This window comes from Leptidea sinapis, chromosome 31 (assembly GCF_905404315.1).
Source record: "Leptidea sinapis chromosome 31, ilLepSina1.1, whole genome shotgun sequence".
NCBI classification, from domain to species: Eukaryota; Metazoa; Arthropoda; class Insecta; order Lepidoptera; family Pieridae; genus Leptidea; species Leptidea sinapis.
In genome coordinates this window covers 7,140,778-7,168,528 of record NC_066295.1, presented here as the reverse complement: position 1 = coordinate 7,168,528, position 27,751 = coordinate 7,140,778, and the positions used below count along the sequence as shown (strand labels likewise).

Here is a 27,751-nt window from a genome sequence, read left to right as displayed (position 1 = left end):
TACAGTACCTACTCGGGTTAAATAAACAAAATATTAATAGACAGTTAAAATTATGACGTCATCTAAGAATTGTCAAACAGTGCAACACATATTTTGCTTAGAAGGTACTTTAACATGTTTGTTATTGTTTAAGTTTTACGAGTTTGAGGCTCCTTTGCACAACCACATGCCGGCTAGATTGTGGGTATCACAACGACGCTATTTTCTGCCGTAAAGCAGTAATGAGTAAGCATTATTGTGTATAGCTCTGAAGAGCGCCGTAGCTAGTGAAATTACTGGGCAAATGAGACTTAACATCTGAGGTCTCAAGATGGCGAGTGCAATTGTAGTGCCGCTCAGAATATTTGGGTGTTAATTACCATCAGCTGAACGTCCTGCTCGTCTCGTCCCTTATTGAGCCTAAGACATCAGGTTGCTTCTTGCCACACATCTACATAATCGTGACAGGCTATAATATCGTGTGAGTGAGGTGTAAAACGTTTAGTTGTCGTGTGTGAGCCGTGGCCCGTGCCGACCCTCACCGACCCTCGCCGACGTCGTCACAGCTGCTAACGGTGCGTTCCGCTGTCATTACCCACGCCTGACATTACTTGAGTAACATTCATACATACGAGCGGCGTAGATTACATTTAAATTAAAACTTCATACTCACTCACTGAGCACAAATTCAAAAAATATGTTAAAGCTTCTTTGACGTAGAAGGCTTACTATAGTATAGTAGATTATATGACGACCCGTATAGCCCAGTGGTTAGTGATCCTGCCTACTGAGTTAGAGGTCCCTGATCCCGGTAGGTGCAAACCTTAATAATATATTGAATATGCATGTTTTTTTCCAAGTCATTTTATTCCAAGTAAGTATATTGTATTAAATATATCGTTGTGTTGTTATCCCATAGTACAGGATATGCCTAGTTTAGGACAAGATAATAATATGTGTAAGAAATGTAGGAATATAATAATAATATTAAATGTATAGAGGATAATGATGGGCTGGGAGTTTCTTATCAGTTCTTCTCTCCATGGCCCTTGACGAGCTCATGTAGATGTAGCTTCATGAGATGTTGACACACTACTGAAAAGTGTGCTTACATTGTCTTTAAGCATACTTTTGCCGTTCCGCTATCAGACTGCGAATGATATGTCCTTATATGTGTAATAGAACGTCATTGATTGTTAGTTAGTTTTATTATTTAGAGCATTGGTAACAAGACCATCTGCTCGAACCAAAATACAATAAAAGTAGAATATTTCAAACATTTTTCAATATACTTACTTGATTACAAGCAAACTCCCGTTAGGTTTATGGGAAAAATTTTTTTTATGTAGGTTAGTTCTCCATTTTATGTATAGAATTTGAACACGTCATTGATTGTAATACAAAATATATACAAAAAGATTTGGTTCTACCCTCCACTTGTTCTATAATTTGAATTGTGGCAGAGTAAAGTATTTTATAATAATATAAGTAAACTTTATAATACGTAACGTAATTAATTTGATTATAAACGTATATAATGTTGCGTAAAATGAACTAGATTGTAATAAAATGACGCCCTTGTAATTTCGGAAGGAAGCTGCTATGAGGTCGAGAAATTAAAAACGATTTAGGAAATAGTATTGAAGGTGTTATGTTGTAACTCGTAAAACTTTAGCTTTGAAATTAATTATATAAATAGAAACTCTGGCTATTTACAATTTCAGGTGGTTATTGTAAAACCTTTTATCGAACCCTTTTTTGTCGTTTCGATTGTTGAGAGGCTATTTAGACGGTTTAAATCTCAAGCGATTTAGCAGTAGACCAACTGAAATCAAATCAAAATCAATTTATATGCATAAATATCTATATACCATAGGTCAAGGAAATGACACCTATGAATGTCAAAAAAAATATTTTTCATTTCTCATACTTGGAAAGTAATGTTCTCTTGATCAGTATAAGTAGTGTTCTCGTACAATATCCAATAATCAGTATTGGGTGGAAAATGCTGCTTCCCTCCATAGAGACGGAAAAACTCATACAAATTACTTCCCACCCAAGGGCCGGAATGAACTTCAAAATTAGTACTGCTTTCAGCTGTGAAGAGATTTATGTAAAAAACAACTAATTAAAAAAAATGCTGCGGCCATGTGACTTTCTAAACAGCCAGTGTGAACATAGCACAAACTTCTTTGAGCGGAATAAGCCGCAACAATTACGCGGTGAGTTCCGTATTTAAAATTTAAAAAGTTGACATAAATTGTCCTAATTTGACAATTAATGTTAAATAGGTACTACTAGGTAATATTATGATATATTATCAATAAATAGTTTAGATAAACAACTAGTTTTATTTTCCTCATATTCGAAATGAAAAGTAAAGTGTTTAACACGGGTTAAATAATCAATTCCTACTCGGACTCGTCTAAATACCTCGGGAATTGATTCTTTGACCTTGACCCTTGGTTAACAATCTACTATTCTTTTTATATTTACCACCACTTCAGAAAAAGGTTGAGCTTTAATGACAAGTGGCAACAAAACTTATTGTCACTCTTTGAAATCAATATTTACAGCTTCATCGTATTACAAATAATTTCAGATATAATATATTAATATCCGGACGACCGAGCCTTGCTCGGATTTTTAAGAATGTACAAAACTTGAACAAAAAAAAAACTGGATTCGAACCGGGGTCTTCTGCTTTCCGGATCACCCAATGTCCCATCTGAGCTATAATAGTCTTGTATATAGTGGCGAAATTTACCTTTGTATTCTAATGTTATTGTAGCTGTTTCTCATTCAAACATGGATAAAACCATTTTTTTTAAATTGAAACCTAGCTAGATCGATTTATCACCCCTGAAATCCCCTGCATACTTAATTTTATGAAAATCGTTGGAGCCGTTTCCGAGATTCAGATTATATATATATATATATACAAGAATTGCTCGTTTAAAGATATTAGATATAAAGTAATGCAATAAAAATACTCGAATGTCAAATTTTCAATGACTTACACGAGTAATTAAAAAAGAATCATTCAGTGTGAATTCGCTGTAACGTGCTAAGTTTAGCTATAATTGAGTTGGCTATGTATTTGATTTTCTGACTGTTCTTTTTACAATATTATTTTTTGAAGTATCGTTTTATATATAGCGCACGCCATGACAATAGATGGGTAATAAAATCAAACGTTAACAAAAAGTGAAGTGTCATATTTCCATTAAAATATCAAACGTCAATTTGTGGAAGATGATGACATGGATAACGATTGCGACTAGTACGATTAACGAAAGAAGAACTGAACTCTGGTAGCACACTGGGGACAACTAGATATGGTATATCCTGGGGACAGCTAGATATGGTATATCCTGGGGACAACTAGATATGGTATATGGTACATCCATTGATGCAATGTTTTTACTATTCGTAACTCTCGTGACTTCTTATGTCGTATTTTTGCTTACATATTCTATTGTCACAGTATTTAACAATGATGTTACTATTTCAGAAATAATAATTATACGAATAAAATTTGAAAAGAAAATTTAGTAACGTTGCGGGACTCGAACCCACGACCACTTCTGTTCCGTGCGCGTGCTCTTCCAACTGACCTAACCGTTTGATTGCCGTATCGTCATAAAAGCTTGTATGCTTTGTTCAACTCTCAGAGAGGTCGTGGGTTCGAGTCCCGCATCGTTCATAAAATTTTGTTTTCATATTTTATTTGTATATTAATCCCAGAAGTGAAGGTTATCACTTTAAAAATATAAATTGTAATAAATATATTTTTATGAACCATAATTAAAGTATTTTTTTTATCAAATTAATAATATATGAATACATTAACTTTCTTTGTCTATTATTATATATTTTAAGATAATTGTTTTTATGGATTAAACTCTACTCACGTGGCTGAGCTGACATGTACAATTTTTTTTAATTGTAAGGCCAGTCTAATTCATAGCATCACTAATAAATATCAATACATTATAGGATGTTATCATAAGCACTAATTGTTACGCTCAGATTAGGCGTGGTTTATGGTTAATCCTTATTGACAAGGATCAAGTTCCGGTTGGACGCTTCAGAGGTCGACGACTATCTTGGGAATAGTTTGTCACCTGCAATGAAGCGAGGACCCGAACTCCGAAGGAAGTACGTGATGTTGTCTTGGTCATCAATTGAGACATTAAAGGTTCATTGGGCATGCTTGTTTACGTGTTGTTTGGTGGGAAATAAGGTGTACTAGGTGTTTGATTCAAACCAATGTAGTGCCCTTTTTACACGCTATTTATAAGCTTCACCTGTATGTATGCTTGTTGGTAACCGACTCATTTGGGCGCGATTTTGGCCAGGGGTAACTCCTTAAATCGATATTCGATATATCGTGGCATTAGTCGTGTCGAGTCCTATGGTTTCATCGTATTAAATGTCGAAACGATGATTGAATATTTACATTTTGTGTAAATGATGCAAATTGGTGGTGCAGAGTTTGGCATGGTCATTAGCGCCTAAACTATATTTTGACTTTTGACACTTAACAGCGACAAAATTTAGTTTTTCAAGGTTCACGCATAATTCATTCACTTTAACATCGCCTTAAAAATCATAATATTAGTCTATGGTTACGAAGTTGTTGCGATAAACAATATGGAATACAAACATTTGTTAGAGCCTAGTAGGTGCGATATAAGCGGGGTATTATCGTATCGTTCCGAATATATCGATGTCGATTTTGCGAGTAGACCTCCAGATTTTTTTCAAACTTCGTAGATTTATCGAGGATTATTCCATTTTTCAATTTGTAAAATAAGATTTTTGTTAATTTATATATATATATTTTCATTTATCGTCGAATAACAACCATTATCTATTCAAGCAAAGCATGTTTTTATTTTTTTTAAACTACTTTTATTATTTAGTACAAAATATTTGTTTTTATTGAAACGCGAACGTAAAAGTCCTCATCGTGGGAAATTACTCATAAAAATTAGATTGCATATTAACTGTAGGTTCGAGTTTACACTAAATTCCGAGGTCAACCTATGATGTTTTAGTTACAAAATGTAATTTGAAAAAATAAAAATTACAACAACCATCCGTCATATTTTAACAAACACTATAACACTTTTTTTTAAGAAATGCCAGTCATATTAATTAAGAGAAAACGTTATTTTAAAAAAAATATAAGTAAGGGACGAAACGAGCAGGACGTTCAGCTGATGGCAATGGATACGTCCTGCCCATTACAATGCAGTGTCACTCAGGATTCTTGAAAAACCCCAAACACTTTGAGCGATACTACAATTGCGCTCGTCACCTTGAGACATAAGATGTTAAGTCTTAATTTCACTAGCTACCCTACAGACCGAAACACAGTAATGCTTACACATTACTGCGTCACGGCGTCCTATTTCTATAGGCGTCTTTGTGGTACCCATAATCGAGCCGGCATCCCGTAAAAGGAGCCTCCAACTGGTGAAATATATTCCTCCCACCGGTTATAACTAGAGTGAATGGTCGGTTGTCAATTCAGCGGGCCTACCATGAACTCTTATTAAGATTCAATTGACAACCTAAAATTAACTGCTTTGCTATTTCGTACCACGACGTGATTAGAGCTATCTTATTCAGGTTGACGTCAAATCAACTGATTAAATCGCAATGATATCAATTGAATGTCAAAAATGATATCAACTGAATCGCAAACTGATTTAGTTCGTTAATTCATTCGTAACATGAGGTGATATTTCAACCTAAACTGGATAGCTAATTTGTCAAAGTGACCGATTCGAAAAAAGTTGCTACTTCCTTAGAGAAAAGTGAATCGTGTTGTTAATAACTTTTAAAAAATAGTGAAAACATAGAAAAGAAAAATTTTATTGATAAAAGATGAGATGAGAATACTTTATTCGATTTTTTTGTAAAACAAAATACTGAAAAAAAATACCAAAAAGGAAAATGCTAAAGAAAGCTTCAGTAAGGGCCCGGGCCCGTTTGCAAGAACGAATTAAAAAAAATGTACTCTGTGGTCCTGTCAAATCAAACATCAATGGAGGTGCGTTCATAACTCGTTATTTTTACGTAAACACTTAAGCAAACATTTAATTTGTAGTTCAAAGAACTATACTTATTTAATAAGTATAAAAAAGGGCTGGTTTATAATTTGACGCAATTGCTACTATTTTCTACGCAAAAGCACCGCTAAAATCATATCATTTTAGGTTTCGAAACGAAATTTTATTTCGTTCATTCTTCATAAGCGATCCAAACGCCATTCAGTAAAAGGCAGTTTAGTGATTCAGTTTAGGTACCTAAACTGAACTGCATCGGATTCGCATCGCTTATTAAAAGTTGATGGTAGGCCAGCAGGTTTTTATACGTAATCCATGATCATCTGATTGTAGTTGTCTTTTTTATACTGATTTATGGTGACAGAGACAACATAATGTCATGATCAAAGGACGCCTTATAATAATATAAATTAATGAAATATTAGGACGCATTCTGGCATATGAACCTTATGACCATCCACCAGTAGAACTATATAGAATAACTATAAGTATAGAAAAAATAAAAATTATCTCTAATATTATTAAGTTCTAGGCATGTTAAGGTTACAAGCCTTAGGTTACGAGCCATAACGTTGGTGAGATTGTACTTATAAAGGCGCGTTTAAATCTTTCTTACAGTAACAGATTACGTAACGTTCTGTTGAATTAATTTTAGTAAACTTGTACTTAATACAAGTCAACTTGTACTTAGTACACAGATTAAAATATAATAATTTTGAAACCATGTAGGTATGTGGACTTCATCACTTTTTTACATTAATAATTTCGTAAAAATATAATAATTTATTTACTCAGACTTTTGAGGAAATTTGATTTAAGCGTTCTCGCGTTGTATTTGTTTAAATTTCAGTTAAATTTACTCGAGTAAGAGTTTTCATAAATTATTACTTTTAAACTTTTCTTCATGATTATTAGGAACTATTTATTGCACTTTTTATTACGCTTCTACTTAAGATTTCCCTGAAAATTAAAAAAAAAACATGTTAGCCATGCATTTTTCTTACTCATTATACAGTTAAATCGTGTAAACTTGAGATTTATATTTCATTTGCATAATATATGAACTATCATTATGATAATATGTTCAGTAACGAACATATATATATAATTTAACTGTAAATTCAACGATATAGAACAAAAAATGTAATTTCTTTAGCATAAAAAAGATAGAACAAAAATTAAATTACACACAGTAAGCATATCTACGGAGCATAAAAAACGAAATTGTTAAACGAAAAATTACAGTCGACCAATCTCTCATGGAAATCGAATAATTTCTTAATACAACAAAGAAAAATGCAAAATGCAAATTATATCTTAAAAATGGAACAACATCTGATTGCTTTTTTTAACCTCAAGTAGTTTTATTATGCTCTTTGGTCACGTTTCATAACTGAAAGCTGTAATATGTATATCAGTTTATATATTTTGTATTCAATTATATTCTGTAGCTACTATACAGAGGGCCAGTAAACTGAGCAGTGAAGCAATTTTGCAGTAATTGATAAAGTTATTGGTTCACGGATTACCGCGATCATTCCCCTTTGCTTTGTCATTACCGACCGCGTCATTTGACCTGTCATTACAGAGCAAAATGATAATGCATGGCTCACGAAGTTACGCAAATTTGAATCAACTGAATTAATTTTAGCAAAATGTTCACGATTTGCTCATTGATTTTGTCCGGTCATAAGAAGTTTAGACTTGTAATACGAAAACATAATATAATTATAAAATGAAACAACTTTATTTTACTGCTAACTGATAGATTCTTTAACTAAGTATGTGTGGATTGTTTTGACTTAGATAATATTGTAGCTCTCTCACACGCGGGATCGTTATATATTAAAACAATCTTCTTTTAATACACGTATTAAGAATATACGTATTCTTCTATAATTAATTAATATGTATATTACATTACTTTTTAAATACAAAATTATGAGGCAGAAGGCCGACCATTCTTAATTCACTTCATTCTCTAATCTGTTCTATTCGATTCTGTTCTCATTCACGTCACTTGAATCTCTTTTAAATTATATTTTTATGGCCTTACAAATAAATTTGGCATAGAGTTATAACTAAACATAAACCAAGAAAATGCAAAATGTTTACAAATAGACATTTTGCTTATGATTGGTTTATTCGGACGTATAACGTTTCCCGCGTTTATTTGCAAGGCAGCTTGTCATTCGGAAAACTTCAGAATTATCAATGTATTGACAGTGTTGTCAACGATATTGTCAACATTTTGCATTTTCTTTGTTTATCATCAGTTATAACTTTATACCAAGTTTATTTGTAAGGCCATTAATGTTTACACTTTACGGTCAACCTTATAATAAGGAGTTCTTATATGCGGATAAGAAGTCCTTGTTACAATATGTTACTATTAGAAGTACTCCAATAATTAAACTCTAACGGCCTTACAAATAAAATTGGCATAAAGTTATAACTAAACATAAACCAAGAATATGTCAAATGTTTACAAATAGACATTTTGCTTATGATTGGTTTATTCGAACGTATAACGTTTCCCGCGTTTATTTACAAGGCAGCTTGTCATTCGGAAAACTTCAGAATTATCACTGTATTGACAGTGTTGTCAACGATATTGTAAACATTTTGCATTTTCTTTATTTATGCTTAGTTATCACTTTATACCAAGTTTATTTGTAAGGCCGTTAATGTTTACACTTTACTGTCAACCTTATAATAAGGAGTTCTTATATGCGGATAAGAAGTCCTTGTTACAATATGTTACTATTAGAAGTACTCCAATAATTAAACTCTAACGGCCTTACAAATAAAATTGGCATAAAGTTATAACTAAACATAAACCAAGAATATGTCAAATGTTTACAAATAGACATTTTGCTTATGATTGGTTTATTCGGACGTATAACGTTTCCCGCGTTTATTTGCAAGGCAGCTTGTCATTCGGAAAACTTCAGAATTATCAATGTATTGACAGTGTTGTCAACGATATTGTCAACATTTTGCATTTTCTTTGTTTATCATCAGTTATAACTTTATACCAAGTTTATTTGTAAGGCCGTAAATGTTGATGAAATTATATTTAAAAAACAAGTATTTTAGTACATAAGGGATTTTTGATGCTTATAAGCAATCCTATTAAAATTCATGGGATATATAAAGATTCATATATTGGATGCAGCACTTTACAAAATTAATTGTAATTTATGTTACAGCTATTGTAAAATACTCTTTTTGAAAAGTGGCCGTTGAGTATCTTTTAATTTCTTCTCACGAGCTCTATTTTTTCCAAACATATAGAAGATTCAGTAATTTAAATTAGTTAAATATATTATATCTACATAAATATATATTTATATATCCCAGGGTAGTCAAGTAAGACTTACCGTAATGTAAAAATGATGCAAGAATACAGTACACACAGAAAGGTTAATAGAAAATTTAATATCGAATAGATTTGTGAAAAAAATAATATTTTTAATTAAATTTTTGGCATCAAATCAATCTCATAACTTGCAGCGATAACGACATTATGAATTGAATTGAATTAGCATTTTCTTAAGACTATAACTAAACAATGATTTAATTTAATGTGTATATTCTGAATAATCTAAAGAACACCCATAGAGAAATTTTATGCGTGATAAATTGATATTAATAGAAACATTTTCTTTATAGATTTCTGGCGGTGTGCAGTATGCTTATATTGAAGGTAAGTTGCGAAGGACATATTTTTATTGTAAATAATAAATAACTATGCAATGCTAGCTTCGGATGCATTCGCTAAATAATTTATATTGCTAGACGTTGAGTCGAACCTGCAACCCGTTGCTTGAGAAATATCTCTGGGTCCTGGGATAAAGGACCTCATCAACTTTATACATTAATGTGAAACGTAAAAATAAATAGAAAATGCTAAAATTCAGTGAATGTAATAATATTTCTCCGTATAAATTATACGCTGTAAAGTTAGCGTCAAAATATGACTAAATAATAGATAAAGTCTTGACTTGGAATCGCAAACTTAAAATAAAACTATGTACTTCCAAAAAAAAATTGTAAAAGATAGAAGCTTTCTTAATAAATGTGAAATAATATATTTAACTATAATTGTGGTTTGTAAGATATAGCTCGTAGACAGACAGAAAGATAATGTTAAAGTAAGCGATAATGTTATAAAAGCAGATCGTTAGAAGCGTCATTATGTCAATATATATGTTACCGGCAAAACCCGGCGAAATCTAAACTAGACAGACTAGGTTAAACTAATTTATACTACCGGCCTTAGGACAAACCCGTTTAGCCTAGTCTAAACTAGTTTAACGTAATATGAATGTAACACTTCAAATTAAGAACCGTTCAGAATAAACTTGTTGGGCCTAGTCTATACTATCTCTGCCTAGTTTAAAATCTAGATTTTTATAGTTTGTCCCAAGATCGGGTTTTGCCGGTAAGATAAACATAAGAGGTTTTCATATATGTACTGACTCGTCACGATACATATGGAATCATTGCACCAATTCAGCTAGCAAGCTAATAACAGATTTTACTGAAAATACACCCGTAGGGCCTGTGGGGGCGTTAATACATAATATTATATGGACCATTCAGAAAAAGTTTTTGTTTATTTCATTAATTGGTTTCAATTTCAAATTTACTAGCCTTTTGTTATAAGAACAAAACAACCTCTGTCAGGTCAGCTAGTAGACAACTAAGCCACTAAGGTTCCCAATGTTTTGCAGGTTGCAGAGTCAGCAACTCCACAGCTACATGACACATCAGCAGAAAGTATAGATGCTGTCACAGACACGAGCGCGTTGTCGTCATCAGAAGAACTGCCTGAAGGTTCTGGTGAAGACCCCGTACCCCTAATCAGAAACAAGGTTTGTTTAAGATCACCTGTAAATGTAAGTTTTATTTCAGGCCAGTAATGACTGACGATGGTATTCTCTTGCAACAACAGAGGAATATGCGATGTTAGCCCATCCGCTATATTATGTTGTACAGGGAAGAAAGTAGCTTAAAAACTGCACTGATGAGGAAGGCTACACATCCGCATTAGGATGATATTTGAGTTAATTATGACATTACAAATGCTACTGTCACGGGATTACTAATTAATGGAACAATCTTTTATGAGAAAATGTTACCAGATTATGAAGATATTCACTTGATAGTAAGTGATACGCTCTGCTCAGCTGCAGTGCCAATCAGGATTCTTGATTGAATTCAGAATTCTGAACGGCAATTTTGCTCGTCACTTTGAGATATAATATATTAAGTCTCATTGGTCCCGTAAATTCACTAGCTACGGCGCCCTTTGAAACTAGGCTCCGCTGTGTGATTCACTTAGCTTGCATCCTACAAAAGCAGCCTCCTATTGGGAAACTAAAATAACTAAGTAATCCTTTCAAGCTGTTCTTTGAAAACTGTACCGACGAGGAAGGTGATCATACAAAAGCAATATTGAAATTTGGCGCCTGGTCAGATAACAGTGTGAAACGAAGTCCGAATATTAGGGAATCGGGGCGAATACCCAAAAGCATTAATATGTTTGTAGCTTGCTAGAGTATTTTCTTTAACTTATATTTTTATGCCGATAATTATAAATATAAACTCGTATATGTTGTTCAAAATAAAGATCTACTTTTTGTAGCCTAAAAACTGTTTTATGAAGACCTTACTAACTATTTAAATCTAATAATATTGAATAAATATGACTTTGAAGCTTTACACTGTACGCTTTTATAACAATCACAGGTTAATAAATTTAAAGGAACGACTGAAATTAGTAATTGTCAATTAAGTGATAAGGAAATTGCATGCAGCATGCAGCAATAAAAAATTCTTATTCCATACCTCTTAGATGATCTTCGCAATAAATTCCCTAGAATAAAATGTTGAAAAAAGAGTAATTACTTAGCGCTGATATAATATTCTGCCTGCGACCTTAAAGACCACAATTTTAAATTGATTTTCTTTTACAGACTGAAACAAGAGAAGCTCTGAAAACAGATGGAAGTGAACCGGATCCGGTAAGTTATATACACGCGGTAATATGGTTCGATTTTATTTGTTCAACTGCTAGATCGCAAAAGATTTGAACTGTTTGAATAAACTTTCAATTAAATCGATAAAAAGACATTTACATATTTCATTTCTTGTCACTACAACTCTCTTGATAAAAATTTTAATTCTTACACAGCTTATTGCATAATTTCTTAAATGTTATTTTTAATTATTATTGTTTGATAATGTGTTTTGGTATGAGCCATAGCCTCATTGCCAACATTCTAAATAAATAATTTAATAATTCTAGTGTATTAATTGAGTATTCTCTAATTTTATGTTTATTTGTTTATGTTTTAACTTTATGTATTCTTTTAGTTTACTTATTTGTTATGCGTTTTCAAACATAGAAGAAAATGTATCAAAAAAATGATTACGAACTCCATGAATTGTTAACTCGTCGCCATCTAACAAATTTGTATTATTTCAGTTCCATACTCACAAACGATTTCATTCGAATTAGTTTAGTTTATGTTTAGCGACGAATGTGGGTCCACTAAAAGTGTAGCATATTAATACGCTATTACGAAACACATTCTATTCCCCTCCCTGCGCTTATTTCCAAAATCCTTTACCACACCACATCCTCCTCAAACAAATCTAAATTTCTCCACAATGTCCTCATTTCAGACTGTTTGTATGTGTTGCTTCCATAGCTTCTGCTGTATCATTCACATTATAATAGAGATTTTGTTTCATATAAATCTCATCGTTATCAAATGAGAAACCAGCAAAGTTTTCGTAACGAATTTCGGCTTTAGTTCTCATTGATTTCATCACAGGCGAATCTATTCGTTGGAGCTACAGAATATTATCTATCGGGGTTAAAGTTTTTAATTTACGTTCTAACCTACTACTCTCCTGGATATATTTAAGAAGATGGGACTAACGAATATTGCGCGAAATATTTTCCAACCAATATACACCATATAGAAATATAGACACGATTATAACAATAAGATCATAGAAAATACTATTAGAAGATCTCCCTATTATTATTTTCTTTTAATATTTATTAGTGTTATGGTGTAATTTTAATGTAATGTAATGAGCAATTCATTTACATTTACATACTTTAATACCTATATTTTGCGTATCCTTCAATGGCTCTAAAGATTTTGGTAAAATTTAGAACACTGAGGTTTTTTGTGATGAAAACCCGATCAATGCTGGGAAAAAGATTTTTTTCGAGTTTTCACACCGAGCGCAGCTTAGAGTCATTAAGGTCATAATTTCAGGTGCTTTCACTTAGTCTAGTGAAAGTGATTAGGGGAATGAGACATTTACATATTTTGAGCTATTTAACAAAAAGAGTCAACAATTCCCCTATTTCATTAAGTGATCACCGCCGCATATCATCCTTTGCAACTCGAGAGCAATCGTTTTTCCCTATAATTAATAGATACCTCAGATAGAGAGAGATATCAAGGAGTATTATGAATCATTTCTGGCACTAAACTAACGTTGTAGTTCACGCGTGAGTAAAATTTACGCATGGCTTGCATAAACCTTGTTTCTCTAGTAGAGCACCAGCTGAATGGAAGGCCGACGGTAATGCTTATGCAATGTAAATACAATAACACCATACGTTGATCATGATATGAATAATTAAAACAGATTCATGTTCTGTTGAGGAAAGATTTGGTAAGATTTGCAAGGAGATGTACTCAAGCGTTTGTAAAACGTTTCTGACTTGTTTTCCACGAGCGATAAGATGCTAATGGTATATTTCATTATTCCGAATAAATTATTATTAACGTATTGTTTACATAAGAATAAGTATTTAAAAACATTGATCAAACTAATATGTTTTAAATTATTACAAAATCCTGGCGTGCGCATAGCGAGCATTTGGGTCACATCCAAATAGTCCGTAGTTTTACACTAGAAAAACGTACATCCGCACGATGTGTTTGTTTTTATAAAAATTCTAATTAATAAGTCTGTCTGTGATGAATGTATCAAAACGTGCAGGTATCACAACAGGTATTACAGAAGGCGTCTCATACGTAGGTAATCCACGATTAAGTGTAATTTGTCCTTTTCATTCAGAGCTATAACAAAATACACTTAATCACGTAAGCATGCAAGTATTGCAGACTATCTGCAAAACTGTTTACTCATTAGTATCTATATTTCAGACATAGACAGCGGTAAATCAAAGTATTTATATTGTATAATAGAATATATTAACAAATTACTCATTTGGTGTGAGTAGGACAATTCTGTGTTTTCATAATAACACCGAATCCATACGGATTCCATGTCTAAAAATGTGAACCATGGAGAAAAGTTGAGAAATATTAATTTATTGTAATTATTTAGTTGATGTAGTCGGCTCACTGCTTTGAGTTTTGTTATATTTGTAACACTATATTACAACTGTTACATATAGGTAATTTGAAACTATGTAAGAATAAATATATTATAAGTTTGTACTTTGCCGGGTTAGCACACAAGTGCTACAAGCGGCAAACGTTGTTTTGCCACATAAATTAAGTACACCGCGCCCGCTCATTGCATGAATAGTCCAATATATATAGATATATATAGAATGTAATGAAATTTTATCGACCGAAATATTTGTATTGTGGATATTTAAAAGGTATTTCTAAGTAAAAAAAATATGGGTTCTGGATAAGTTATCACCTTAAGTACTTAAACCCTCTCGTTAAACGTTATGATTTTTATAATACATGACCTACATGAATAATGTGATTTTGATATGATTTTATTCTCCGAAACAAGGTGCATGTTATGGTATAAGAATTATTCCGATAGGTTCATTAGCTTTCGCATTATAACTGAAAGAAAAACGGCTCTTGATTTATGAGTATAAGATAAGATGAAGATTCCGTCATTATTTTATGGAATGAGCCTATGGAGGGTAGAGGTAAGGATAATCATCTGTGTATGTTGAAAAAGTGTCCGTCAATATGCATTAAATTAGGGTGGCGCCATAGTAGCATCAGGGTAGATCTTTAAACCAAAGAGGATGTAAATACTACGGAATAAGAGACAGGACTGTTTAAGTAAAAATTGAAATTTTGTTTAGTATGAAACGTGCAGTCATTTGACATAAGTTTGAAATAGTACATATTGACATTATCCCGATTGGCCGCGAAGTACAATCCGGCTAAGTTTGAAAGCGAACAGTTGCTTAAAACGTAGTTGATTTCAGCTATCTCTTTTCTTACAAGATTATAGCCGTCATCTGTCTATAACTGCTCGTTTCACACATTTGAGTGAATCGCTTGTATTTAGAGAGTTTCCTGTACCTGTGCCTACACCAGCGCCAATTTGAAAGCCTTTTGAACTGTTATTCACATCATTTTGTACCATATGAAATGATTCTCCATGCCTCTACCCTCCATAAATGCGACATATAAAAATCATAATGTAAGTTCCGTTTCATGCCACGACGGCTCTTTTAATGCACAGACTTTAACAGTAACATGTGTAGAAGCTGCCATCCCACACTAGAAACACCCTGAGAAAGATATTCCACAGATAACCATCAAAATAGTTAAATTAGATTAGTTAGTGACACAGAGCTGTGATATTGTGAGAATCGTTCGCTTCACGTAGACAGATGTAAGTGTTCAGATTCGTATCTAAGAAGTCGTCGCGACTCGTGTGATAAACTAGCTGTTTCTCGGCTCACATTGCAGGCTAACCATGACGTTTCTCGCACTATCTGGCCCACATTTAACACTTCCCTTCCCAGAAATTGCAATTATCGTGTTGCTTTCAATTGTTAAGTGCACTTTTCTTTGTTACTAGCCAAAGTACATAACAAAACATGGTACTATTTTGCTATGTACTTTGGCTTGCTAAAATATAGAATGTTCTCAGTTTGCATCAAACCCACAATCCATTACTTGATACACATAAACTACGTAAAGAGGTTCATCAACTGTCTTTTAGCAATAGAAATATGTAAACGTCCGAATCAACAGTACCAACATAAAATTTTATATAAAACTGTCGATACAAGTATAAAATAATAATTTACCACATTTCCCGGGCATTATTCAAACATGCAACGCGTTGCGGAACAGATAGATAGCCCTGGAGATAAACTCCTCAAACTAACTACCTCCTTCCTGCAGCCGCGACTTTTGACTGCCTGCGGTAATTGCACACACAACTTCCCAACCGCTCTATAAATTAAATAGCATTGACCTACAACATTACCGAAAGTAAGATTATAAAAAAGAAATAAACAAATCAAAACAAAATTGCATCCATTATGTGGACGTTGAAATATTCAAAACAAACTAACGAATTACCGATGGTAATGCACCATTTCACAGTCACGACCCCTCGTTTTATAGTTTAAGACAAAAAATATCTAGACGATTGGTAAGTGTGCCACAGCAGTTCGCACGCTTGGCTCGACTCCGAACTTAGTACGCATTATAAAAATTAGGACACCGAACCAATCTTGATCACTCCGTTGTCGCTCCGATAAATTGGTCACAACAAAAGTAAAATCCATTTCTGTGCCGTGAATTACTAAATTGAAACATGACATCATTGTTTCGTGTCGGTATTCTGACATTATTATTCTAATATGCAATTGAATCTTTATGTAGAAATTTTGAGAATTTATAACGTTACTATAATTGATCTTTGAAGAATTTAACTGTTAGAATTTGAAGAAACACCATACTTTTCTATTTGCTTATTCTTTTGCATAGTATTACGTCTTTTTTTTTTTTTTTTTATGGAATAGGAGGACAAACGAGCGTACGGGTCACCTGGTGTTAAGTGATCACCGCCGCCCACACTCTCCTGCAACACCAGAGGAATCACAAGAGCGTTGCCGGCCTTTAAGGAAGGTGTACGCGCTTTTCTTGAAGGTACCCATGTCGTATCGTCCCGGAAACACCGCACACGGAAGCTCATTCCACAGCTTCGTGGTACGAGGAAGAAAGCTCCTTGAAAACCGCACTGTGGAGGACCGCCAACACATCCAGATGGTGGGGATGAAATCCTAACTTGTGGCGTGTCGTGCGAAGGTGGAATTCGGCGGCAGGAATCAGGTTGAACAGCTCTTCGGAACACTCCCCGTGATAGATGCGGTAGAAAACACACAATGAAGCGACGTGGCTTTTGAATTTTCTTATAATGCATTGGTATTATTAGCTTACCAATCTTCTTGTTCCCGTGCTCGTCAATCCATATTCTTCAGTAAATAAATAAAAATCTTTTTAACTTCTTCTGTACCTACCTTTATATTTAAAAACAAGGTTACTAAAAGTTAAAAATTAATATGTCTACAACATTTTGAATTTGGTGTACTGAAAATTTTTAATGATGTCTCAGATAGAGTCACACAGAAGTGCTTAAACGGAAATATTTTTTAAATATTTTTTTATAAATACAATTACCCTCTTGCTGTTATGTTATACCAATAAAAAATACTCTCTGTAGGGTTATATGTAACTTAATACTTATAAAATAATTAATCAAGGTTTATACAGAGTAGAGATAATGAAGTTACTAATTCATTGACGTTGAAAATCGGTGGTATTGTATTCTCAGCAGTTTTTCCGTGGACAAAGGACACTCTGGTCCTCTAAATACTAAGAGGTATAAACCTTAGTATAAATATGGAAACAGAATAAAAGTCTTTAAGTAAAACATAATTGTCATAAAGTCGCGCATTACTTCCTCAAAACCTCTTGTTTTAATTCATTCATTGTAGCATTACAGCCATGGCGGTGGTAATTACCGACCATTTGATTATCCCCACACTATTTTATACTTTTAATCCGTTAAACTTTTAGGTATACCAGCTAAAAATACTTTGAAGCTTGGAAGTGATGGAATCAACAGACTTTTCTTTTGGTATTGTGGCAATGTTGCCACTATTTCTTGCATTAGAGAGCTCTAACAGGCAAGTGGCTCACCCGATCATAACTAAGAGCTGTTCATGGATATTTTACACTATCCGAGGTCAAGGGAGGCGTTGCTGGTTTATAACCGGCGGAGAGCAAATATGATATAACTCAATAGACAGATTTGTTTGACGGGTTATTTTTGTTCTTACATCAATGACGTTATATCCAAAGCGAATCGGCGCTCTCTCATCTGATACGGTATAGATCAGCGCGATTTTGGCGCTCGCGCAGCGTTCTGGCAATGCGTATCATTTTACTTGTAGCAATAGATTGGTTATAATTAGGATGGTTTGAGTGAATGTATCTGAAAGCTATTAAAACAAGCTATAAGACCATGCAAAATAAACCATATTATAAACAGAACTTGGTGAGGAAATAGGGTGCCGAACGACACTCTCGGTTTTGGTGTATCTGAAGAATCTAGTGCGCTGGGGCACTGTCGATTTGGGACGGTTAAGGCGAGTTTGCTCAGAACTTGAAGGTCAACGATTCAACAAATTAAATGTGCATGACAAGATATTTCTGACCAATATTTTATTAATAAAACTTTATATTTTGCTGTCAGGTTTTTCTTTCCGACAAGAACAGCTACATTCCAGTGAGCATCAAGCCCCGGTCTCCGGCCGCGGAGACAGCCTGGCGGGAACCACCCGCTTGGGAAAGAGAATACAGACGACACCGAACCAACGGGAGTCGAGTACAATGTTAGTAATTTTTTTAATCATTTTATGAAACAAAGGGCCAAGACGAGCAGGACGTTCAGCTGATGGTAATTGATACGCCCATTACAATGCAGTGTCGCTCAGTATTCTTGAAATGCCAAAAATTCAGAGCTGAGCTCGTCACCTTGAGACATAAGATGGTTATTCTCATTTGCCCAGTGATTTCGGCGCCCTTCAGACCGAAACATAATAATGCTTACACATTGCTGCTTCACGGCAGAAATAGGCGCCGTTGAGGTACCCATAATCTAACCGGCATCCGGTGCAAAAGGAGCCTCCTACTGGTATATATATATAGTATTCTGCCAAACTATGCACAGCAGTTTGTCGGCAGTAATTCTCGTGTTTCGCATATTATAAATATTTGTCTCCAAATCAATAATATGTTTTTGTGTGTGACAAATTTAATAGTCCCAACCAATATTTCTTATGTCTTTTTATTATGGAAATTGTGCTAAATAAAACTTGATGCATAACTATACAAGAAATGTTTGCATAGTTAATATCTATCTTGAGACTAAACCCAGTTGCGAAAGTACTTATTTTTTCAATAATTTTTATTAAATATTTTATTTTGTTATCATATATAGTAAGGTAAGTAAAAGCAGATGTTCATGCGTGTTGACCTTGTTGATAAAATACATAAATACATAGTTACAATTAATATTTAGTTCACATTACATCCTACCTGATATTTTTGGGTACGTAAAGGTGTATCCTTTGTCATAACATTTTACTTTTTCAGATATAGAAGCAGAATGTCAGGATGACTTCATGAAGATTCGAGTCGGTTTCAACGGTTCCTTCAGTGGCTTGGTGTATTCTGCAGGTAAATAATAAATACTACGCTAATAGGAAACATTCATTTTATTATATTATTTAACACACACACAGACACAAACAATACAGGGTGTCCCACGGCTATACCACATGGAGGGGAAATACATTAAATATTGTATATGTAACATTTTACGTAAGAAAGCTTTATTTAAATAAAAAAAAAATTGAACCACGTTCATTGATTTTTAAATAATTGTTTACCCTGTTTGGTTTTTGAATCCTGTTGCCTGAATATAAAATATCTTTAGAAAGTGTAATATGAAAATATGTAGTACCGTAGTCGTTGATAGTTCATGTAGTTTGTATTATGAGCAATAACTTAAAATAGATTTATTTATTTATTACATCACAAAATTCACATTACTTAAGTTAGGTTATAATAATGCTATTATAAGAACGTACTTCTAATAACGGACTTAGAGAATTAATAATAATAATTTATATTTTTTATTTTATTTATCTTTTAATTTATTATACCTTCCGTAAGTATTTTATTTAATGTAGATAGATAGATAATCATTACAAGGCAACGTTTACTGTTATTAAAAAGTTCAGTAGTGTTAAAGTGCTTACTATAGTTGCACAGAGTGCATCAGATTACGAATTTTGTTGTTTTTGTTTAAAATTTCTTCGTCGTGTGTGACGCCTTTTACTAGCGTCTGAATACTTAAGTACACAATTGTCTCCTTATTTATATTGTATGCAATAGTAACATTTTTGCGAATTTTCCCGTTATTAAAATATGAAGATAAGATTAGTACAGTATTGTTAAATGTCGTGAGACAAACGATCGCTATCACCTCAAACAAGTTTCATTCAATTTTATTTAATAGGCGTTAAGAAAACAATTACACGCATGCATTTGATGAATTATTCTTTAACAAGGTCGTTGTTAGCCGCGGATATTTTAATAAACATTTATTCATAATGGTCCGCTAACTTTAAACAGCCGCTTAGGAGTGTTTTTTCTCATTCTGACTTAGGTCAATAGAAGAAGACAGAGTGAGAATAAACAATGCTTTAAGTTAGCAGACTATTATGAAAAAGGGGGTTACATTGATGCGTCCCTTGTCGGTATATTCTGGTACATTACAATTCAAATTCAAATGTTTTGAAGTAAAACCTCTTTAGGCGCGATTTGAGGGTAAATCAGATTTTATTTTCTAAAAAAATCAATTGAATTATTTAATGCCCTATAATGCCATAAAAACATCATCATAGTTTTAGTCCTTTGGCGATCCTAAACTGGATGAAGGCCTCTTTCCTGTGGGTTTGCCGCGTCCCCAAATGGTAGTGGCGGAGCAATTTTATGTTGGGGAGATTATTGATCCTGCTTTTCCATCAGGCTACTCATACGACCCTGATTGTATGTACATCAATGGGTCAGGCCGAGATTACTACGAGTTCTATATCCAGCTCAACCGCTGCGGTACCTTGGGCAGGAATGGACAACATGACGACACCAGAAAACATCCAACGGTAATTTTTTTACTTTGATTAGCACGATATTGTAGTTAGTGAGATTATTACATGCCCTGTACTTTCCGTAGATATAAAAAGAATAGGGAAGTCCCAGGTCCAACGGTGTTGTAAGAGGTGACTAAGCATTCACCAGTGGAAGGCCTCTTTGCACAGGATGCCGGCTAGATTATGGGTACCACAACGGCGCCTTTTACCACCGTGAAGCAGTAATGGTTAAGCATTACTGTGTTTCGGTCTGAAGCGCGTGGTAGCTAGTGAAATTACTGGGCAAATGAGATTTGAGGCATCTTATGTCTCAAGGTGGAGAACCGCTCAGAAATTTTGGGATTATCAAGGATCCTGAGCGGCACTGCATTGTATGGGCAGGGCGCATCAGTTACCAAGCTGAACGTCCTGCTCGTCTCGTTCGTTATTGTAAAAAAACCATTGATGGATATAATTTTTAATTATTGTGTTTATGTGTTGTAATAATTATATTAACATATATGTTTGTCGCAGAAGAATCTTATGTGGAACACTATAACGGTTCAGTACAATTCACTGATAGAAGAAGAACTGGACGAACATTTCAAAGTGACATGTGAATATGGATACGACTTCTGGAAAACTGTCACATTTCCGTTTCTTGACGTCGAGTAAGTATATTTTTTCTCTTATCAAAGTTTTTGTCCAGATCATCATTATAAAAATATGTCTCTTAAAAAAAACCTTGAATCAATTTCTGTAATGTTATCTTAATTTGTTTTTCTACGAGTTAAGGTACATTATGTGGAAATTACGACATACTATAGTAGGTAGGGCCAACGAAATGAGATCGAGAATGTAAACAAAGATTTAGGCTTGAAACATTTTTATTTGAATAATTTATATACAAATTATGGATTCCCTATTCTAACTGCTTTCGTCTGTATTAGACAAAGATGATTCGTTAGAAGAGACCGAATCACCCTCATTTATGACAATATAACTCAATAACATTCCGGCTTAAATTCTTTATATCGTCACGCTCCGTCGCATCGCGGCTAGCTTAGTATAGATAGTGCATCTGTGTTAAAGAAGTAATCATTAAAATTTAATTTGAACCGTGTACTATGAGCTAAGTACTTGGAGCACCTTGCCCGAGTAAGTAGAACATCTTCGCTACTAGCGTTGATTCACTCAGGTTTAGCGCAAGACGTGTGTAGATGATCGGATTTGATACGACAGAATCATCGGACGCGGTTTGATAGCGGACCATAATCGATGGTATGTCGCATTGTCCGTCCGTGTCGCACAAAATTATTATCGTTACGTTACCGTACCGAGGACGCCGTACCAATTCGTGCGAGGCGACCACCGTGATATCCGATGGTCTGACCGTACCAAATCTAACGTAAGTCTTACCGCCCTTTAAACACAATAATGATTGCAAATTTCACTCCTAGCGTCCTACTGGTAATGTAAAATATCTGTGCTAGTTCGAAAATGTTACAGTATACTTTGTATGTCATTGAAAGGAATAAAGAGTTAATAATTAAAATGTTTCATACAAAGAACTCAATCTCAAAACATAAAACACGTTTACGGTAGCTTCGGTACTCACTTTCCATTCGATAAAATGCTCAAATTGACTCAATTACCGGAACATTACAACCTTGAGAAACTAATATTGAATGTAACACAACGAATGCGGTGGATTATTTAGAATTGAAACGAATCGTGTAGTGAAAGCACGATTACCTAGTGAACCACTAAAGTAAACTATCTGTACATTAATTTATTATTTATATTACATTTACGGATTGTGAATATAAGTATGTCGAGTAAGATAAAAAAGTATTAACCTTATTGGCAACGCAAATTGGGTGGCTTAACCCCCTGCAACTATATATGACGCAAATTCGGCCCCAAATAGAGTACTGTTCTCACATTAGAGCAGGTGCTCCCCAGTACTAGCTTCTTCCATTTGATCGCATACAACGAAGAGCAGATAAAATTATCAACGATCAAGTCATCTCCGATCGGCTTGATTCTTTGGCCTTGCGTAAAGGTATGAGTTATATCTGCATCTTCTACCGCATTTACCACGGGAAGTGCTCAGAGTTGTTTGGGTTCATACCAGAGGTAGAACTCCATAACGTGACATTTCGTCAAAATGTTAAAAATCACCCGCATCACATTGATGTCTGGCATCCATAACAGCGCGTTTTGCAAGAGATTTCTTGCCTCGCACAGGCAATTTTCGGAATTAAGTAACGGCTGCTGTTTTTCCAAACTCCCATTTTAAAGGCCGGCTGTAGACCCTTGGATGTCCATGGGCGGTTGCCTCACCATTCCGCATCACTTGAGCCGTTCCTCTCAATTTGTATTTTTACAAAACAACGCATTTAAATTCTGGCTAAATGTATTGGTTTTTCAAAAATCCAATGCTGTTTTTTAAATTTTTCTCTGTGGAAGATATACTTTGGGATTTGCAATCTTGATTTTAAATTCTTCATGTACAGTAATCTCATCGCAAGTGATATAACCTAAGAAGCAAATCAAGATTACTTCATTCATAATTCGTGTCCATTTAACACTTCTTCGTAAAAGGTTTAGCTATACCAAGAAACTCATTATGCATCGTTTTAAAAATTATCTTATTTACAATCCATGTATAGTAATGAATCCACTCGGATTGGTAGCATTCGGGAATCTCCGTAAAATCTTCTCGTCCCAAATACAACAGTGTCTGAAGACGAAGGTTTAAACCTAAAGTTTTTTTTTTTGATGCAACAAAAATACTCGTCAAATACTCAATGACTTACATAATATGTAAGTTAAAAAATAAATCAAAATTATTAAAAACAAACAAACAAATACAAACATATTATATAAACACAATAGTTATTGAGTGCCTACATTATATGTGTATGCGAATTTTAATTACATTTATTTTTTCTTTTACTGTGGCCTTTAACCGCGAAAAGATAATAAACAATTGAATGTAGTGAAGGCTGCGGGTGTGTGTGAGCAAAAGCATTGAGCATCATGTAGAACATGGTATAAATTCCTTAAAATTAGAAGTAGTTTATTAAAATCCAACTTATTACTTATGTTTGCCGTACCTATGTCATGACTTCTTGGATTTTGATCTTTATTAGCGACACTATCGAATGGTCTACTACTAAAGGCGTGTTATTAATAATAAGTAATTTTTTTAATCAACGGGTTCGATTCCTCGCAAGGAATGTTGCAGTTTTAGTTTCTATCAAAATTGGGCCCAAAACTTCTTATAGTAACTTATCGATATTCCTCATAGTTTCATAGCCATCCACCTGAAATATTCATCCTGTATAGAACTAGAACATACAGAATGTCCAACGATTATGTTACATGGAGGGGAAGTACCTAAAATATTGCACATGTAACATTTTGCTAAAAAAAGACATTATATTAATTTTAAAAACAATTTGAAGCGCATTCATAGATTTTTAAATTGTCAGCTTTTCATTTTTCTGAACAAAATTTTCGAATTCGAATGTTAAAATTCATGGTGTTCATTTTATTTCCGATGCTTAATTATGTAGCAAAAAATTAGCCTTATGATAAAGCCTTTCGATCAGTAGGTATAATAAAGCTAAATTACTACTATTAGTTTTTACGTGTAGCGGGTTCGATTACCTGTCCAATCAGGCAATTGTTTAAAAATCTATGAACGCAGTTTAAATTATTTTTTTTTTAATTAGTGATTGTCTGTAGGTATAGAATTTGAATTTGAGTATATATTTATTTTGTAAAAAACTAACATAAGGCGTAGACTAAGCACATGCATTGAGGTCAAACCTATTAAAAATAAATAAAGTGAATACATCGAAAAACTATCGATTCTACAAAATTGAATGTACGTTTGATGATAAATGGAAGTAGGTTCGAATTAAATTTAAATTAAAATGTTTTTATTCCGAAATGAATCACTCAATCAGGATCTCATTTTCTTTTAATTACCTATTGATTCAATCACTTAAGTTTGTTCCTGGGGGCGATCACTGAATGTTATTATTTAGAAAATAATATAATATGCCGTCGCGTTACCTCTACCACACACGTTCATTCATATTTTTTATTTGAAATAATATGAAATAAAAACAAATTTACTTTGGAAGTAAAACTTTACCGCACATTCACACAAAAAAAAGTTATTTAATGAAAACAAATTATATGCTTAATCTTAATACAAAAGACAAAAAACTAAAAACCAGATAGTTTTTTGTGTTTTGTATTAATACAATAATGCGAAATAGTTTTTAACTTAGGTACTTAAGTAAGTTAAAAACTATTTCGCAACACAATTTGTATTTTGTACATTTTCTGAGTTCCTGTTGTGAAAGCATATACATCGCCCAATAGACTTAATAACTCGACCTATCCCAGTAGTAGGCATAACAAAATCTGCTGCCAGTCCATTCCAAATACAATTTAATCATAACATTATTTGCAGGGTAGCAACGGGTAATCCAGTAGTATTTACCCTGCAACCGCCGGAGTGCTACATGGAGATCAGGTCAGGGTATGGCGCCACTGGAGCCAGGGTTGCAGGCCCAGTGCGGGTTGGTGATCCGTTGACCCTGCTCATTTATATGAGAAGTGCTTATGGTATGAACCATTCTGATAAGCTTTTCAAAATTATGTCATAAAATATGTCGTTGCGTATTTTTGCAACATTATTGAATATCTTTTTTTATATTTACTTACCAAGAGCCATTTTCAAAGGACATCTAGCTTTAAGCAAAGTAGAATCTCTTAAGGCGGACTTCAAATTACAACAACTTCTTCGCACAGAATGCCGGCTAGATTATGGGTATCATGGCGGAACTTTCTGCTGTGAAGCATTACTGTGTAAGCATTATTGGGTTTCGGTCTGAAGGGCGCCGTAGCTAGTGAAATTACTAGGCAAATGAGACTTAATATCTTATGTCTCAAAGGGACGAGCACAATAATTGTAGTGCCATGCCGCTCAGAATTTTTGGCTAGCACATCCACTCAGCACTAGAATGGACGATCACCGATTGGCTCGAAATTAGTCTAGCGCAATAATAAATTCGTCTTTTTATGTATCTAGCTACCATAGATAAAAATAATTATTCAAATCCGACTGTATAGTTCTAGAATGGAACGCGTTACAAATAATTAGTATAGATATAAAAAATAAATAAACAAAAATAGCATTATAAGCCACTGGGCCGCGAAGGACGGCTGTCTAGCGGTTTGCTACAACATGGTCGCGTGTGCTATTACAATATATTCGGCAGTACGTTGATCTCTTGCAATCATATAGAACAGTTGCTGGCGGAATGATCGGTAAACGTGTTGAATAACAGAATCATGGAAAACCGGTACAAACTGGTAATTATACTAATTGTGGAGGACTATGCATCGCAAAAAGCTTACAATTATTTTTTGAATTGGATTACGTGAACATTCATGACTCGGAAACAAACTTTCTTATTAATCATATAAATGTTTGCATCAATCGGTATTCGAAGCCTTCCAGGACCTATAGCTCAGTCGGTAGGTTCACTAAACACAATATTCCACGTCAGTGACTATCGTGGAATATTTCCATTATAAAAATTGTAGGTAAAAAATTATATGATCGTTTTGTGGTCATCGACTGAAACAAACTTTAATGGATTAAAAGGGTAAAAAAAAGAATACTTTACATTACTTAAATTTTTTCAGATGGATTCGATATTGTAGTTAATGATTGCTTCGCTCACAACGGAGCTGCGAAAAGAATCCAACTCATTGACGAATACGGGTGAGAATTATTTAAATTTTGTATAATTAAATATTCTTTTTGTAGTTATTTTACTTACTCGGGGCGTAATAAGAATAGGGATGCCCCAGGCCCAAGGGTGTTTTCGTCAAGGGACTAAGGACGTGACGGGTCGACTCGTTCTTTACACAGTTTAATAAACAGACACACACAATAATTACATCGTCAGTTTTATTGGCAAGTATTAATAAGTCCAACTGTTAAACCTAATGATCCACAGATGTCCGGTGGACGACAAACTCATTTCCCGTTTCCGAGGTTCGTGGTCAGAGTCGGGCGTGTTTGAGACTCAAGTGTACGCGTATATGAAGACGTTCAGGTTCACCGGTTCACCAGCACTGTACATAGAATGTGATGTCCGCATGTGTCACGGAAGATGCCCTGTGAGTTTATATTTGAAAAAATGTGGTTGCAATGAATATGAACTAATGATCGAACTGATTAATATATTGTGATTCCATACTCTATACCTATACCACTGGACAGGCTGTTCCATATGTTTGACAGCAAATTTTTTGTGACTCTTTGAAGCGCCACTCGCGAGTGTCCAGAGAACTAATTTTGACGTATAATGCTTAATTTAATAATATATAGTATAAGGCTGCATAGGACCGTACAATACTCTGAAGTATTTTTGCATTTTGAATTATTTATACTTCAAGAATCAATTTTTTGTAAATAGTTTCCCACTATCTGTCGATGTTTGCTGAGGTTGGCATCACTACATGGCCAACAGCGCCAAAATGGCGAATATCAAAAAGGCACATAAGCACTTTGATAGCCGCCAGTCCAGTGGTATATAGTAGACAGAGGTCAGTGCCTATAGGTAACTAATGCTGCTCATCGGCCTGTACCTATCTCGAACGCAGCACTAAT

At 34.1% G+C, this 27,751-nt stretch overlaps 1 protein-coding gene across 1 annotated transcript in view; it reads left to right on the top strand.

Moving 5' to 3' along the window:
• The window catches only part of LOC126974097 (uncharacterized), a 36,403-nt gene that overhangs the window by 4,826 nt on the left and 3,826 nt on the right, over positions 1–27,751 (top strand). Inside the window, exons 2-11 of the mRNA XM_050821503.1 lie at positions 9,735–9,768; positions 10,799–10,939; positions 12,044–12,091; positions 18,600–18,738; positions 19,502–19,585; positions 20,942–21,075; positions 21,577–21,713; positions 25,538–25,692; positions 26,779–26,857; positions 27,096–27,258. Of these exons, the coding sequence (XP_050677460.1) occupies positions 9,735–9,768; positions 10,799–10,939; positions 12,044–12,091; positions 18,600–18,738; positions 19,502–19,585; positions 20,942–21,075; positions 21,577–21,713; positions 25,538–25,692; positions 26,779–26,857; positions 27,096–27,258 (1,114 nt within the window). The remainder of the gene's footprint in view (positions 1–9,734; positions 9,769–10,798; positions 10,940–12,043; positions 12,092–18,599; positions 18,739–19,501; positions 19,586–20,941; positions 21,076–21,576; positions 21,714–25,537; positions 25,693–26,778; positions 26,858–27,095; positions 27,259–27,751) is intronic.